We start from the raw sequence: 17,915 nt of genomic DNA on the forward strand, positions 1-17,915 counted from the left end.
TCAAGAATTAGAGAGAATAAAATAAACAGTATATTACATAATCCTATAATCTGTTTGAGGACCCATGTTGATTGGGGATCACGGGAGTTAAACATTTAATATTATTAGAGGAAATGGGGAAAACTGAAGTACTTTGCTTGCCTTTATAATATGTGTTTCTTATCCAAGATTAAATAGACTAGTGCAATGACAAATATTATTCTATCTTAGAATACTGTAAGTCAGTGTTCCCCAGCCTTTCTGGCTCGGCGGACTAGTGGAGGCAAAGGTGGTGGGGTGAGGGGATGGTTTCATGCCTGCGGGTCACTTACACAAAGGCAGCTTCACATGCCCGCACACGTGCCTGCTTGCCCACCACGTATGTGGCCCGGTTCCAAATGGGCTGTGGCCCGGCACCAGAGCACAGACGAGGGTTGGTGCTGGTGCCTGGTGTAAATCATTAATGCTTCTCAAATGCAAATAGAATCTATCCCAAAATTATGGAAAATGTTGGATTGCAGAAAAGTGTTGGATTGATTGATGATGCATATGATAATGGAGTACTGTGGGGGGGGGGTTTAGTCCCTAGCAGGGCTGCTGAAACAAAGGAGCAGCAAGCAGAGGAAGTCTCAGAATCTTTATTCACCCTGTCCCATGTGAGTTCTAGGAACCTCTTGTACCCCAAGTCTCCTGTCATTCGTTTTCCTGTGCCAGATGAGAAGGTGCCATGGGAGGTAGGAATCTTAGAATTTATTTATTTATTTATTTATTTATTTATTTATTTATTTATTTATTTATTTATTTATTTATTTATTTAATTTGGATTTATATACTGCCCTTTCCCTTTCAGGGTATTTAAAAGAAAAATATACAAAAGTTAAAAACAATTAAAAAAGATTAAATCAGTCCCTGAGAGAAAAATAAAAAACCCCAGTTAAAATTAAAATTCTCAGCCTGGGCCAGAGAGCTCGAAGAGCCAGGTCTTCAGGTCCCGGCGGAATGAACGGAGGTCGGGGGCAGTCCTAAGCTCCATGGGCAGCTGGTTCCTGAGGGCAGGCGCACCCACTGAGAAGGCCCTACCCCTGGGTGTTATCCGCCGGCAATCTTTTACCAGCGGCACCCTGAGAAGACCCTCCCTGTGGGAGCGCACTGGACGAAGGGAGCTTGATGCTGGCAGCAGGTGTTCCCTCAGATATCCCGGACCCTCGCCATTTAGGGCTTTATAGGTCATCACCAGCACCTTGACTCTAGAGAGTTGGTTCTGTTATTCTGATTAATGCCAAATGAATCAAGCATATTAGTAGTGTTTATTTAAATTATCCTCTTACCAAACAAACCTGAATTCTGATAAAATCTGATCTCCTATAACATGAATTCTACATAAATTCACCAGTCTGCAATTCTGAGAATTCTGGAAAACTGTAAACTAAATACATATACAATGAAATGAATATATTTGGTTGGATCTGATCACCCTATTTTAGAGGCTTTGGCCCTGAACTCAGTTTGTAGATGGAGAAATTGTAAGCAATGAAAATGCAGATTAAAAAATAATAATGGATGGTATCTGTTTACAGCGAGGAAAGAATGCCTACTGAAAGAAGTAAAAATGTCTGTGTAAAGAGTGTGCCTCTCCCCACTTTGTTATATGGAAGTGAAAGTTGAATATGTTAGGAAAAATATAAAATTAATTGAATGCAGTAGGAATGGAATGCTTTAGAAGTGGATATGTTAAAAAAGAGATTGGGTCAAGAATTAATAGGTCATGAATATTGCTTGAATAAAAAAAGTGAAGGACAAGTGGAAAAAAGTATGTAGAGGTGATTTGATTGTATAGCAAAAAATGAATAAGGACCGAATTGCAACAGACTGCATTGTGAAAAATGGGAAGTCCAGCAGGAGTTTAATGAGATCCTTTAAAAGGGAAAGATCTGAGAAGCTTAAAGAACAAAGCAATACTGTATGGAAATGGTGGAAGCAAGGGTGAAAAAAGATAGTGAAATATATAGCAAATGGTGTTGCCTTAAGTAGATTTTGCTTCCTTTTCTTTTGTTTCCTTGCCTCATGCATATGCATGTGACTATTGCTCATGCATGGGCAACCGTGTTTGTTTATTGTATGATATGTATATTTTCATCTTAAAAGAACACAAGAACAACAAAGCAGAACACTATAACAATAGGGGGGGGGGGAAATGGTATCGTATTTTTGAAAAAAGAGTCCTGATCGCTAGGCCTAAGGAAATTCGGAAAGAATTTCATTTTTCACTTTGGAATTCTCCAAAATACCTTGTAATTGAAATGAGAGTATTTGTTGCTATGCAAATCTGTGAAATCTAACATAGCTTCTTTTTCCTCTGACAGACAGAGTTTGATATCTATAATCCGCCCTTCTATAGTTCTGAAACACAAGAGGATATTACACCAAAGTTCCTGAGAGAGTAAGTGCTGTTATGGTTACTTCCTACCACTAGCTTCCTCTCACTATACCTGGTCACTTATGGAGCTGCTGCTTCTTCTGTTTGCTTCTATCACAAATATTCTGATTATTTTTTGTTACACTGAGGTCCTTTGGTTTAAAAGTTGCATTTTCACTGGCCAAAGATGCTAAAAGATAAAAGTTTTCTCTTGTTTTCTAGCAATTTGGAGAACCTTTCAAGAATAAACTTCAACAGCCTGGATGGAGAAATCAACAGGCAGAGTTTCCATGGCACTTATACTGTTGAGGATGGCCTGCCACTGTAAGTCTGATAACACAGAGGGAATCTTGGTTACTGTGTACACTTTGTGTTGAAAATAGTTAACATAATAATTTAGAAGTCAAATAGAGTCCCATCATGGATGTGCTGAATGTTTATGCTTGAACTCAAATATCCCATTTCAAGTGCAGTTGTTATAGCAGATAACAGAATAAGCCCTTTGGAAGTATCTTATTCAGGAAATTGCTCTACTTTTCAGCTTCACAGTAGTTAGATCAAGATATGTTGGGAGTGCACATTCCAGAACAAAACCAGAGTCAAATTATAGGTGTGATATATTTTGTTCAGCATTTAAAAGAAAGTCAGGTTACTTGCACCCAGACATTCTCTTCCTTCAGCTTGATAGGAGATCATAACAATAAGGCTAGTGAAAATATTCAATGGTCTCAAACCAAACCAGTTGCTGAACTTCACCTTCCAAGTTCAAAGAGCTGAAATCATAGCATGGTGAAACACCTCTGGTTCCTTAAAGGGTTCCTAAGAGACATAATCAATTACTGTGATAGTTCATTGGAAGGCAGTCTTTCCTTTTCAGAAGATTATCTAGAGATGGATTACTCCATAGGGAAAGCCAGTCAAATAATACGGTTTTAGTAATTTGGTTTTTCTTAAAGCATAAGCAGTGGTGGGATTCAGCCAGTTCGCACCAGTTTGGCAGAGCCGGTAGCTAATTTTTTGTTGGCCAGGCCCAGAATGGACTTCCAGAAGTGGCAGAGAACCAGTTGTTCACATATTTGAATCCCACCACTGAGTGTGTAAGTACTAAATGAGCCTTGGTTCAAACTAAATCCCTGATAACAACTGCTTAGCTTCTCATTCTCTGATCTCTCCTCAAGTGTTTGTTTCCAGATGGGAGTTCCCAGGGGAAGGGCAGCATCCCAATGGCCCTAGCCCATGGCAGAACTATTGTTTCTCTTTCAGAAATCCCATGGGCAGGACAGGCTTGAGGGGCAAAGGAATCCTTAGGTTCTTTGGACCCAATCATGCCCTGCATCCAGTTGTGACACGGTGAGGAAATTTGATGTTGCTTCCTCTGTAATTTGTTTTTATTTTAATTCCTGTTTTACAGTCATCTAGAGATTAGAAGCAGACACCTTGTTTTCGTAGACCAGTATTGTGAACTACATTCCTCTTTTTATCACACTTCTGAGCCTTAGGTGTTGACAGCAGCACCTTTGCAGCTTAAGTGTGGTATCCATGGCAACAGGAGAGAAAAAAAACTTGGATGCTCATGATCTGATGTAGGTCATAAGAAGCTGCATGTAGTTTCAAAAGAATTTTTCTCACTATCAAAAGTGAGAATCTCATTCATCTTAAGTTTCTAGTTTATAACTTATTGAATAAATATTTGAGGCTGAATAGGATAGAGATATTTGGAAAGTTCATCACACTGATTTTTAACTACTATGCAGAGGCCTTTATCTTCTTTTGGGGGGTGCATAATGAATATCTGACACTGGTGTAATAGAGTTTGATTACATATACATTTATATGTAATATATTTATGTAAATACATTTGTATCCTACTTCTCATCCAGATAACAATCAGAGCTCATTCTGTTTTAGTATTATACAGTAGATTTCTTCATGTTCCTTTTAGAACATACAACAGCAAGCTATAATTTCTTTTTTTATAGTTGGCGGAGGAATATTGATGGATCCATTTATAGAAAAAACTTGAAGAAAATGCTGGAAGTTCTAGTAGTCAAATTCCCTTTCTTGGATAATTGGGCTTTGCTTGGGGTAAGCATATATGGGGAAGTCTATCTTGGTAATTTAATAAAATCATGCCAATTAATAATATATACTGTTAAAACAATAGATTATGTCTACTGGTAGTCCTTGACTTAAAGCTGTAATTGGGCCCTAAAGTATGGTCATGTCATGCCAGGAGTTAAGCAGATCATCCAATTTTACTTTCTCTGCAGTGGTCATTAAGCAAACACGGTAGTTCTAAAACAAATACTGTGGGCATTAAGCAAATCCATTGTCTGCAATGGGCATTTTTATCTGAAAGCACAAGTAAATGTATTTTCCTGCAAAAAAATGTTGAAAAACATGGTCATGTGACCACATGATGGTACATAAGTGTGAACCAGTTGCTAGGCACCCAAAATGCAAAATGTGACCATGGAGGGGAGGGGGGGGGTGGCCATCAGAATTTTGAATCCAGGTTATAAGTAGCCCCAAAGAGATCTATTGTAACTGAATGGTCGCTGAGTGACCAATCATAAGTCAAGGACCACATGTATGAAAAAATAAAAGTATGATTGCCTTCTGACGTTTTCCATGATGAAAACATATGAGTTGGGTGTATTTTTCATTAAGTGAATAAGGGAGTGTTCTGTGTTGTAGACTGAGCTTATTCCAATGAAGTGGCATGTGTCTAAAAATCTTATTTACCTCCTTCAATTTGACCAAATAACCGCAATCATGCCAAAGAAAACCACAATGACAGGTTCATCCAATCTACAAGTCCCATGCCTGAGGAAACATCCTAATATTTAAAGATTATGAAATATCAAAGGAGTCATACTCAGAGCATGTCTACCCAGCCAGAACGAGTGGCTTGGGTGTAAACAACTGGAGAAAGGTATAAAGAGCTTTATAGGAGGCAACAACCTCTTGAGATGCAGCTCACAGAATGCAATACGGGCCTAAAGAGGTTCACCCATAACTGCCCATGCTGCTGCATGCTGCAGCTGATTTTCTATGTAGAGTTCCACTGCAGTAATTCATGCAGCAAGCAATCAGGGCATGAATGATCCTTAGTAATGTTTTTCAATCCAGGAAGGACATAATTGGTATAGAAGACAAATTTATACACAAAGCCCTTCTAGTCATGGCTGCTACACATTCCTCAAATAGCAGCCACATTTCCTGGAAGATCCCCATATTGTGTACCAGTTCTGCCTGAGGCAGATAAATCTCTGCATCCAGGGAGCCTTTATAACCAAAATCAGTCCAGTTTGCTTGGGTCAAGTTGAAGCTGGTTCTTCCCTGCTCAGACTTCCACACTTCCAGCACTAGAACCTCAATAGTATCCTGATATGCCCTGTCAAAATCCTTGATTTTAATAACTCAGCTAAGGATTGCAGAATTCTTATCTGAGTTTCCAATACTGGATTTTATTGTTCACCAAGATGGTAACCAAGACACCAACTCCTACTTACCTGCACCTCAGAGATTTATCATTTTATTAAGTTTATTAGGGGCACCCATTCCTAAATGCCAGCTGCATACTGAATAGAAGTTTCTGTTTTCTGTAGCATTATAGTTAGTAGAATGTGTAAAGTGATAGCTACCTCTTACACCAAATAATGCTTTGATTCTTTCCAGGGATCTCTTGAGCCTGGGGACGCATTGCCACAAAAAATAAAACAGATCCTGAGACGAGAGTTCTGGCCACAATTTCAGAAATTGCTGAATCAAGGAACAGAGGTATTTGGCCATGCAACTGGGGCTTGATAAATCACATAGAACTGTTGGTGAACATTAACCACTTTGCCCACTATTTTCATAAAGGCATCACAGTAGTAGAGAATTGCACTTGTGGTGCTGGGGTTATATAGTGCATGATTGTCTCTTAAGTGGTATATAAGCACTTTTGGATTTGGCTTTATATAAAATGTTAACAGTTTCCCAGTTAAAATTGGGCTGTTCGTGTGTGGTAAGGCACTATAAAAAACTCCTCAATCTCACAACACATACCAGAAACAGAAAAATACCGTGTATTCTCGGCATCTGAGCTAAAGGTATTTTCTATAGTAAAATAATAATATCACCAGCAACTTTTCCAGAAGGAATAGTACTTTTAAAATATTTACTACAACTCAAATTTATGAGTTATTTTTTAGAGCAGGGGTGTCAAACTCAATTTCATTGAGGGCCGCATCAGCATTGCGGTTGCCCTCAGGGGGCCAGGTGGGTGTGGTCAGGGTGGGCGTGGCCTACTGGGTGGGCGTGGCTAGAGTGCGTATGGCCTACTGGGTGGGCATGGCCAGCTCTACATCATTGGCATCAAGGGTGCCTATGGGGGCCTGGGCAGGAGTGGGACAGACCTGAGGGTCTCTGGCAGAAGGAGGGTCTCTGGGCCAGGGCCAAGGCAGTGGGGGCCATTCCCTCACTGTTTCCAGGGTGGCTTCGCGGGCCACATGAAACCACTTCACGGGCCGGATCCGGCCCCCGGGCCTTGTGTTTGACATGTCTGCTTTAGAGTAATAAGAAACTGCCCAATCCTCTGAATGATACTAGCCTTTCTGTTGATACGTGTGTGTGTGTGTGTGTGTGTGTGTGTCTATATCTCCTTGGATCCTATCTTCTTCCAGATATACAAAGGGTATGTGGATGAGCCAAGGAACACAGACAATGCTTGGATAGAGACAGTGGCCATCAGTGTACATTTTGAAGATCAGAATGATGTTGAAATGAAGCGTCTGAATTCGGTATGTGTCACCAGGTCACTACTTATCATAATGCTATCCTCAAGATGCAAATTCTAAGATTCTGTGAACAAACCCCAGGGTGGGTGCCCAGGGAGGAAGATGAAGGGTCCAGAGAAATTTAGGAAAGCACTTTGAAAGGTGAAAGACAAAATCATAGTAAAGAAAGAAATGGACACAGAGATGAGAGATTGTGTATTTGTGTGTGTGGACACACGTGCATGCATGTGAAATAGACAGAGAGTGGGTCACAGTTCCTGACAATGTAATAAGAGGAACATTCAGCGGGTCTACTGCAGATATAGTCATATACATGGCATTAAGCAAAGAGAAAAAGTGAATAACAGTGATTTTTTTTAAAATGATCAACAATCTCTGATTAATAGACTCACTGAGGTTTTTGAGGTAATCTACTCATATCACATGTTCCAGTTTCCTTCTGGCTTTTATAAAACTGTAGGGAAACTAATTATGACCAAATTTCTTTTCCTGTCTGGCATTTCTTTCTCCAGTTTCTCCAGGGTTGTGACTTTGAAGTGATGGTGCGCTGGCAGGTGCTGGACAAGAAGATCCCCCTTTATGTCAATCACAAAGAACTTCTGAGGAAAGCAACTGTCCTTTTCGGAGCATATTTCTAATGGCCAAGAGCAATGTTAAATTTTGCATTTACATTTCTTCCTCAGCTCTTCTTAACCACAGTAAATCAAACTGTATTCTGCTTTCCAGTGGATCTCTTTAGGACATTTTCCCATTCCAGCTGAACTTAGAAATGAAATTCTTCCTGATTTGGCCAAAATGTATGCTTATTTGAACTGCAAAAAAGAAGGGTCAGAGCTTACTTTCATTATACTGAAGCCCTGAGTTCCTTTCCAGAAATGCCATACATATTCCTGTCGATCATGTAGAGATAATGGACATCAGGGTTCTGGATGGCCTCATACATTTGTAAAGTATACAATAAAGTGAATTGTAATTCATCTTGGAGTACTATTTAACACTAATAGCAGGGGAATAAACAATCTCTGTGTTCAAATTACACACAACATCACTAGTGCTGCCTTTGAAAAATCAGTACATATCCAGTTCCCAAAGATTCCTGGTCCAAGATTCCTGGTTCATTCAGTCAGAAAGCCATCGCTTTTCATATCATAGTCATTGCCATGCTGAGCTGGAGAATATCAGCTGGCATTACTGACATGCAAGACAAATTTCTGAAGTTCTTCCAGTGCAACCTTTTCCAGTTTGACATTAACCCAAATTTACTGGCTGTGGATAAACATCACACTAACCTCTAATTTAGCATTATGACAGGAATGCAGAAAGCAATGCAACCTACCATTATTGCTTTTACAGCAACCAGAAATCAAAATTTTGACTTTTTTTTGGCATTTGGATGAGCGTGCAGAGAGATTTAATGGGAGTACAGATGTCTTAAGACTGGCAAATATGTAGGGAATCTATTTCACCCCTGAAACTCCCTTCCCAAATTGTCCATAACCACATTTTGGAATGCCTTCAACATGACAAGAATAAATTTCAGTATGGCTTATGTGTCCCTCTAGTACGGCCTATGAAGGTTGGAAGCTTTTGATTCAATTTTAGATTAACCACACTTCAGCACTTAATTTAAACCTTAATTACTGTTGGTTGAAATAGCATTATAAGCTACACTTCACATGTGTTACATTGTGTCTAGCCTGGTAAAATTAAATCAGATTCTCTGGATATTTAGTTAACAAGTGAAACTATGAGGAATCTCCCGTATCTGTCCCAAAAATGACACTGAATGAGAAATAGAGGAAGTGAGAGTGGTTATGAAATACTATATTATCGGTTACTATCATACCTAAATCCCAAAATTTCTAAATATAAGAGCTTTTGTTAATAGCCACTGAGAACTTATGTGATTAAAAAGATAGTTGAGTCTGGGAAGGCTGATGTGACACCTAAATTGATACATAGGGTTGAAAATTGTACCATAAATAATTTCTCATCAAACAAGAGTGAGGTATTATTTGAGATTCACCCCTGGACCCCTCCTTTTTTAATATTTTAGATTTGGGTGTAAGGTGGAAAGGATGCTTGCAAATGATCCAGAATTGGGTAGGATAACTGATGCCCTACAAGGCAAAAAAGAGATGATATTGCTGTATTAGAGAAATAAGCTAAAATATTTTTTCTATTTATTTGAAACATTTCTATCCCACTGACATAAAGCAATGCTTGATTGGTGATAGGTTTACAATAACTAAATTAAACTTCACCTAGGAAATGGAAATTGGTACAGAAGTATAGGAGAGGGCATATCTGATTTGATAATAATAATAAAGAATTCAGGAATTCTGGGAGTTGAAGTCCATGAGTCATAAAAGAGCCGAGGTTGCCTACCCCTGGCCTAGGCAGAGACAATGCTCCAGTTCACTATAGAACCATTTGACAATATAGATGACTGGGAGTTTGTGAGGTCCGTTAATATAATCGAAGTCCAACAACAAAGTAATCATATAAAGTTGACTACACACTGAATACGAAACAATTTTTCTATGTAATTATTAAAAAGGCCAAATGCAAATTTCAGATTGCATCAACAGAAATTCTTTTAAACGTTTTTAAAAACTGAACTGAACAGTTCACTTTATTTTACTTTGGGATACCCAGTATCAAGTACTGAGTTCAATTCTACCCATTGCACTAAAGATCCATAGAAATTGAAGCAGCAGAGAAGGGCAACTGGGATAAAAGAGAAAAGATAACTAAAGAGGATTGGCTAGCCCTCTTCAAATATATTAAAGGATATCAAACATAAGATGGCCAAGACATGTGTCTATTGCTAAGCACATTGATTTGTGCTTTAAATTGTAAGCCACCCTGAGTCTTCGGAGAAGGGTGGGATATAAATGGGATTAAAATAAAAAATAAAAATAAAATTTCAGAATGTGAGTCTTGGAAGAATGGATTTATGTTACAAGAAGGTACAATCTGTCTGAATGTAAGGAAAAACTTTCTTGCAGACAGAGCAATTTGACAGCTGAATATGTTACCTGGGAACAGCTGTGTTAAGCAGAGGCTAAATAGTTGTTTGGCTGCTAGGGCTTTGAACTCCTGCACCAAGCAGGCTGAACTCAACAGGCCCTTTTAAGTCTATGATTTTATAAGGAACCTCCTGATACTGAACTACAGCAAATAACTAACACATACATATTTCAGTGTGCAAATATGAATGTTCTTTTCAGCATTAAAGATGCTCATAATAGTTTAAGAACATACTGAAGTCTTGCTCTTTAAGATAAAAAAGAAAGAGTACAAGGAGAAATTATGACCTGGAGTTAATGCAGGAGAAATGTCAGGCTGGCATAACACAGAGCACCTCTAATAATAAATACATTTTGGCATCTGTGCTATAATGGAAAGCAAAACTGAATGCCAATTTTCTGGTCTGGTGAATATCAGCTGTTGTGTTCCAAATATACAATACTGTGTAAACTGTAACTCCCAAGCAAGCAATAGACCACTATGTTGCTTCCTCTGTGTTCTAATAGGTCCTTTATTACTGAACGGCCCCTTTAAAAATTCTAGGATGCTCAGCTAGGGTGGCAGTGACAAGCAGATGTGATCCAATTACAGCCAGCATTTGCTATGAATGGCTTTGTGTGCGACTGATGGGAAGAGGACGGCAGCAACAAGTGCTGTGTGCAGGCTGCAAGTCTCTGCTGCTGCTGCTGCTAGTCTGAACTGCACCCACATCCAGGCAAGGGTGTGGCAAGAGAAGGCAGAGCAAGAGCTCCTGAGCTTTGGATGAGGAAGAAACTTGGGATCCTCAGGTAAAGGAGACTCAGCTGACCTCAGTTCATGTATCATGGCCAAAAGGGAGAAGAGAAGGCAGTGATAATAGGGCAAATCAGCCATTGTATATTTCCATGATGGAGTGGTTAAAGGTGACTATATGAATACTTTTCAATAGGCTCAATCCAAGAAGCCAAACTGGGGGGGGGGCAGTTTTGCTCTGTGACTAGGTAAGTGTCCACCATCTGTGCTGATCTTGTTTTTGACATCATGGTTGAAACTCTGGGAGGAAGATGTAGGTGGAGACTGCAGCTAGATTTAGTGTCATATTTACATCCTGAAGCATATTAGGATTAGCAGCTTTCCCTGTTATGCTTAGAGCAGGGGTTGCCAATGTTTAACATTATGACTCATGTACCTTTAATAGTTTGGGGAAAGACAGCAGATGTGCTGCTTGTCATGTCACAGTACTTCAAGGGTGTGAAAATCTACTTGCCTACATTGTCTTCCCTAGCTAGCCTGAGGGCTGAAAGCTTTATCTTAGGCAATAGGTTACGGCAAGGTTGAAAAGGAGAAAGAAGCATTCTGAGAGAGAGAGAGAGAGAAAGAGAGAGAGGATTCCCTGCTAGCCGAGAAATTTCTTCTATCACTACCACCAGCAGGATCCTATCAGCCACAGCTGATTACATATAGGCAGTAACCATAAATCCATATTTTCTCATCTCAAATTGGTGGCTGTAGCTGATCTCCAAAATGGTCTATTTATATCACAGAATTCAAATGATTTTTCAATCAGCAAATTCCTTAGGGAACTCTGGGGATTGCAGATCTTACTAAAGATCTTTTACAAAATTCTCTGCATCTATTCCAGAAGAAGCCATTACAGTTAAAATTGCATGGAACACATAAATTCTGTGGTCCTTTTTATGTTTTTTTTTTAGGCAGCTTGGTGATGAGGTTAATTACTCTTGCCATCTTTGACATATAATGTCAGTCAGTTTTTTTATAATTACTTTCAGTCATGTGCACTATTTATTTTGCCAATATTCTCAACTGTAAAAATTATGCCATCAACAGAAAAGGATTCAAATTATAGATTCCCCGCCTAGGATCTGAGAACTTCAAAAAACATAACAGCAAAACAATCCCAGTACTAAGAGTGAAAGAAAGCAAATAAGGGTTTCTGATGAGTTTGTTTATAGCAGAAAAGTGACAAAGAGAATAGATTCTTACCTTCTTTTACTCATCTCTTTTTCTTGCTAAAACTACTCTACCATGCTCTGAATGTCTCCACCCTCAGCAAGCAGATTCACTTCTGGGGTAGAATATTAAACAGGGTACAGACAAGCAGAATTCCTTTCCAAAATGTCTCCATCTTAAGGTGTCAGAGAAACAAATGAAAACGGGATTCCCCAACTCCCTGTTTCTTTATCATGTTAAGAGCTCCCCACTCAATGCTTTTTTTTTTTGCAACTACAAACTTTTTTCCCAGTACAGTGAATCCAAACTGAACAGGCTTTTTTTTTCTCCCCAGCAATTGTGACAATTGCACTATTGGCTCAGCTGACATAGATTGCAGAATATGGTTTAAATAAAAGGAGTATGTTGTACTATACAGAAAACTTCTCTTGATGAATTTTTTTTTTGCAAAGAAGAGATTTTGGTGCAAATTCATGGGTGGAGTATGATGCTCTTGCAGTTATTTAGTTAAAAGTTAGTCATGCAACTTTAGAATATAATGGAACCCCAAACTAACTCCTCAGATGGGCACTTCACTGCTGAAAGGTTTGAGGAGCTAAGCTTCCCCCTAGGTCAGGGGTAGGCAACCTTGGCTCTTTTATGACTCGTGGACTTCAACTCCCAGAATTCCTGAGCCAGGTGGCTCAGGAATTCTGGGAGTTGAAGTCCACGAGACATAAAAGAGCCAAGGTTGCCTACCCCTACCCTAGGCTGATGCAGCTGGGGGTAGATGAAATGAACAGGGCCCTGTGGCTGCTTCTCTTAAGTATGCAAGGTTCCTCACCTCCTTAGTCATCCAAGGTATTCCTCCTCCCCTCCCTCCTTAATCATTAGACTTAGGGTGAATCTCCTCTCATTTCCAATGCCATACGTAAGCTGTAAAGTTCTGGATGACCACCAGATGGCAGACAAATGAAGTTGTTTGTAACTTGTACCATAGTTATTGCAGCAGCCCAGATAAGGAGCTCTATGCTTATTCCGTCTCTCTCATTCCTTTAAAGCAAAAAGGAAAAGGAGAATGAGGAGATTTTAAAAAAGCAGCCAGCAGCAAATGGTGAGAACCCATTGGGAATAGCCATGCAGTTCGTTGTGAGTAGCTGCCACTCCTAGCTTCACTTTATTTTTACCACTGATCTGCAATTTCCCTGGTTTCCGGTGTTTCTTTTAAATCCCAAGAGAGAACTATTTCCACTTGGATTTTTATTTTATTTTTTAGAAGGGGATAGGGCAAACTGGGCTACTTCACAGTGATAAAAGCAAAATGCAATAACATCAGCACTAATATAGTCCATCACCTTCAACAAGGAAATGATTGAAAAGGGGAGGGAGAAATGTCCCCCAGGATTTTGTCTTCAGTCGAGAGAAAGAGAGAGAGAAAGAGAGAAAGAAAGAAAGGAAAAGGAAAGGAAAGGCCAATTTGTTACCTATCAGGGTTTTGTAACTGAAATCTGTAGTCGCAGATATTTGGGTCTACATTTGTTTGATCATAGATGGTATTTTTAATTTTTGTTTCGGAATTAGATAAAAATGTATTCATATTTCTGCCCCTGTAGAGATTACTTCCCCATATTTCTGTGCTCTGGAAAATAAGAAGAGTGAATTGATGGCTGTGACCCACCTGACCTCAGTGCAAATCAACCCACAGAGAGTCTGAAGAAACTCTTGTGGGCCCTCTTAGTTCAAAGGGGTGTGAAGGGAAAAAAAAGACTACTTTTCTTTGCTTTAGCAGCCATGCAGGACTCCCTATTACTGATTGGATGACCAGAATGCTTCTGGCAACGGAGACATCTTGGCCTGTGCTGTTCCTTTGCTCCCAAGCCCTTTTCTGCCTCTTCTTTTGCACCCCTTCCTGTTGTTGTACATCCTGCCCTGAACAGTGTCAATGCACCAATTATTCAGGAGCAACTGCTGTTCTCTGCAGTGCTAGCAACCTGGAGGAGATTCCAACAGATATTCCCAAAGATACCATGTTTTTGAAACTGGATGCAAATAAGATTACTGCAGTTCCCAACAGCACTTTCAGGCACCTTGCCCACTTACAAGAAATAGATCTCTCCAAGAATGCCATTGAGAAGATTGATTCAGCAGCGTTTAAGGGTGTTGCTGATGGCCTGAGATTGCTGGATCTCTCTGGCAATCACATACAGAGAATCCCAAAGGAAGCCCTGGTCAACTTGAATGCCATGATTCGCTTATCCAACAACCCTTGGCATTGTGAATGTACTTTGCAGGAAGTCTTGTGGGAAGTGAAACTGGACCCTGATTCAGTCAATGAGATCACCTGCCAAACATCTGTGCAAGAGGAATATGCTGGAAAACCTCTGCTCCACATCCTAGATTCAGGCATCAACTTTTGCAACATGCACCAGAAAACCACTGATGTTGCCATGTTTGTTACCATGTTCAGCTGGTTTACCTTGGTCATTAGCTATGTGGTATACTATGTCCGGCATAATCAGGAGGATACAAAGAAGCATCTGGAATACTTGAAGTCACTACCTAGCACAAGAGTTCCTAAAGAGACTATCAGCACAATCCTGTAGCCTGGAGTGCCACACAGCCTGTTTTCTAAAGAAGAAAATGTTGGATGAAATATACAAAGTTTATTTCCTGCTAGTTCCGCCAGGACTTTTCTATTTTTTTAAAAAGAACAAAATGTTTCATAAAAGGTAAAAAAAATGTGTTGCCATTATAAATGTAGTAAAAATGTCTAAACCATGTTTCCCTATGCTCTGTGCTATTGTTACCGATAGTGGGCCCAACAGAGAAAACATAAGGTCTTGTTGGCAAGGAATTTGAATGGCACATGCTTTATTTTGGCTCCCTAAAATTCACAATCAAGATCTTATTCCAAGAGAGAAATCTAGAAACCCTCAAATGGAGCAATATGATCCTGACAAATGTGCTCATGGGTGCCAACAGAATGTGTACATGGTTGACTTTTGCTTGATACTCTGAATGAAAAGACAAAACACTTTCTCCAAAGCTTACAGAAAGTTCTATTGCTAAATTCATAGATTTTGCAAACAAGGACCCATACAGTTTGATGTAATTTAATATGTAATATATATGTTTGTGTGTGTGATGCAAATCTAAAAAAGGATACACTTTATACTGCATCTGGACCCATACTTCTTCATTCTTCAACAGAGTAATAATGTGTTTTTAATCCCAGAACCATTATACTGCACGTATGGTGCAAGTAAAATGCAAGTAAAGTAAAGGAGAAAAAAAGAGTATATGTTATAAAAGAAATAATGCCGAATAGATTCCCTTTAGGAAGATGGGGCAGATACACAATGATGAAATTGTCTATTTCTACATTTGCTTACTTTGTATTGCAAATGGTGGTTCAAAAGCGCAGCTGGTCTGGAGATTAATAAATTTGAAAAGGAAAAAAATGAATAATAATTTTAACTTGAGAAAAACCTAGTCCTGGCATCTGATAACAGATTCTGAGAACCGAAATCTTCAGGCTAAGAAAAGATAATATAAGAATAAGCTCAGTGCTTTTTTTGTAAAAGAAAAAGGTGCCGGAACTCACACATGTCATACCTTGCCTTGCCTACACTACAAGGTTCCATTCAAAAAAGGTGCCGGAACTCCGTTCTAAGCGTTCTATGAGAAAAAAAGCCCTGAATAAGCTAATAGAAAAAGTAAATAAGAAGGCTATAAAGAGCCCCTCCTTGAGAGAGATGAATGATCTAGAAACATGAAATATAAATAATACATCAATAAAATATTAAATTGGAAATGCTTTTTTACATGATTTTAAGTTTCAAAATCTCTATTAAAAGAGATTCCCTGTAAATTTAGCAGATTTTGTTTGAAAAACAGGTTGAATCCAACCTATTCAGAATTTGGCAGACTTCAGTAAAGCAAGGTCAATGCTGAAGAGAATCTACAAATGTGGCATCATCGAGACCTTTTTCTTAGATAGTGTGTGATCTTGGGAAATATGAAATTGCTGTAAGATGTTGAAAGGGACCACATTTGTAGGTCTGTGCATTCTTAACACTTTGTGGTGATCATATCTGAAGGCCCATCATGCAATAGCTGGTTAATCAAGACTTTGACATATTTCAGGAGAGTTGGGGCCTTTTTTATTACTAGATTTATACTACTGCTTATGTGCCATTTTTGTGCAGGATGCAAATGTTTTCTGATAATATTTGAGTTATGGGCATATAATTCAGTCTGATGTTGAAACTCTTCTATCTTCTTCCTAATTCTCAGTGTAGAGTGTGGTTATGACATCTCTCATAATGAGCATCACAAATTCCTGCACCATTTTGTAACTTAAAAAATACTGGTGGTTGTGCATCCATCTACTATATACTTTAATCCTAAAGAAGTCATTCACTGTCACTTTTCTTCTTTTAAACTGTTTTTAAAAATCAAAAGGTTATCCTCTTGCTCTTCCTTTATTAAAAAGGTGCTATACAAACATTAAAAATCAATATCTGACAGTCAAACTGACAATTTAATAAATATAGCCCATAAGGAAAAAGATGGAAGGAGCGGGGATACTAATTCTTCACATAGGACTCATAATTCCTACCTGTAGATCTTATTACCAAGAATTTTCTTGTGGGTTTGAAAATAATTATTGTAATTATAATTGTTAACTGCAGGAGGCCAATTTTCCCCCCAATATAACATTTGCCTGCCTTGCCACCAGCTGGTCTTTAAAAGGAATAGATCTTTTTACTTTGGACTAAGAAACATGGCAGTACATACTACACCCAATTTTATTTAATGGGGCTTTTATAGCTGGCCCGTAAAAATCTGTAAAACCACTATATGATAGCAAAAAGATACTCTTTGCTGCAATTTAGTGATGTTCTGGATTTTTAAGCCCAGATAACATAGCCCTAGATTAATTATCAGCAATATTTTGCTTGTTTGGCATAAACTAAAGTTTAGTGCTATAACATGAAGAGATTGGATGAGAGAGAAGAATTCAACATTTGCAATGGAAAATAAGGAAGAATATAATGGTATATCAGTCTATGAGACAGAGGAGTTGTAACTATCATTTGCTCTGTTTTTCTTAAAGAAAAAACTCATTCTTTTGCCTTGTATTCATATCAGTTAATATATTATCAAGTAGCCAGAAACAAAATCAAAGACTGCAACATTTGCGTGACTTTATATGGAAATAATACCATGAAGAGAGACCTTGTGTAGAAGGGCAAGTGCCCATTTCCTTCACTTGCTTTTGCTTGCCTTTTCCTTTTCTGCTCCATAGTGCAGATTTTCCAGGATTATACCTGGATTGCAGCTTCATTGTCTCTAGTCACATTGGCTGTTGACAGTGCTTTTTTTGTAAAAGAAAAAGGTGCCGGAACTCACACATGTTCCACAACCCGCCTTGCCTACCCTACAAGGTTCCATCCGAAAAAAGGTGCCAGAACTCTGTTCTGAGCATTCAATGAGAAAAAAAGCCCTGGCTGTTGAAAATATTTGGAATAAGTAGGAAAAGTTGCTTTGGACTGTGTCCCTACAAGTATCTCTTGGGTTACAACTACTCATTCAGTGTCTGTTCAAATTTATAATGGCACAATACTAGGTGGATTTATGACTGAGTACTGACCTTTTCAGACTCCTTGCACTCATGTGATCAAGATCTGGGCACTTGGTGCCCAGCTCGTAATTATGATATCAAAGTAAGCCAAAGTTATTTGATCATGATTTCCCACATTCTCCGCCAG

General features: G+C 38.9%; 2 protein-coding genes across 2 annotated transcripts in view; both read left to right on the plus strand.

Annotated features, from left to right (window-relative positions):
- Positions 1–7,987, plus strand: part of TRPM2 (transient receptor potential cation channel subfamily M member 2) — a 34,786-nt gene extending 26,799 nt beyond the window's left edge. Inside the window, exons 22-29 of the mRNA XM_081329091.1 lie at positions 562–713; positions 2,343–2,419; positions 2,618–2,719; positions 3,659–3,745; positions 4,375–4,480; positions 6,077–6,178; positions 7,066–7,182; positions 7,692–7,987. Of these exons, the coding sequence (XP_081185217.1) occupies positions 562–713; positions 2,343–2,419; positions 2,618–2,719; positions 3,659–3,745; positions 4,375–4,480; positions 6,077–6,178; positions 7,066–7,182; positions 7,692–7,817 (869 nt within the window). The 3' untranslated portion in view covers positions 7,818–7,987. The remainder of the gene's footprint in view (positions 1–561; positions 714–2,342; positions 2,420–2,617; positions 2,720–3,658; positions 3,746–4,374; positions 4,481–6,076; positions 6,179–7,065; positions 7,183–7,691) is intronic.
- Positions 7,988–13,958: 5,971 nt separating this feature from the next.
- LRRC3 (leucine rich repeat containing 3) lies at positions 13,959–14,744 on the plus strand (the record flags this gene model as incomplete). The annotated part of the gene is made up of 1 exon (XM_081330014.1): positions 13,959–14,744. The coding sequence occupies one exon, from the start codon at positions 13,959–13,961 to the stop codon at positions 14,742–14,744; it is 786 nt and encodes a 261-aa protein (XP_081186140.1).
- Between the last annotated feature and the right edge of the window lie 3,171 nt (positions 14,745–17,915).

This window comes from Vipera berus (assembly GCF_964194415.1).
Source record: "Vipera berus genome assembly, chromosome: 5".
NCBI lineage: Eukaryota > Metazoa > Chordata > Lepidosauria > Squamata > Viperidae > Vipera > Vipera berus.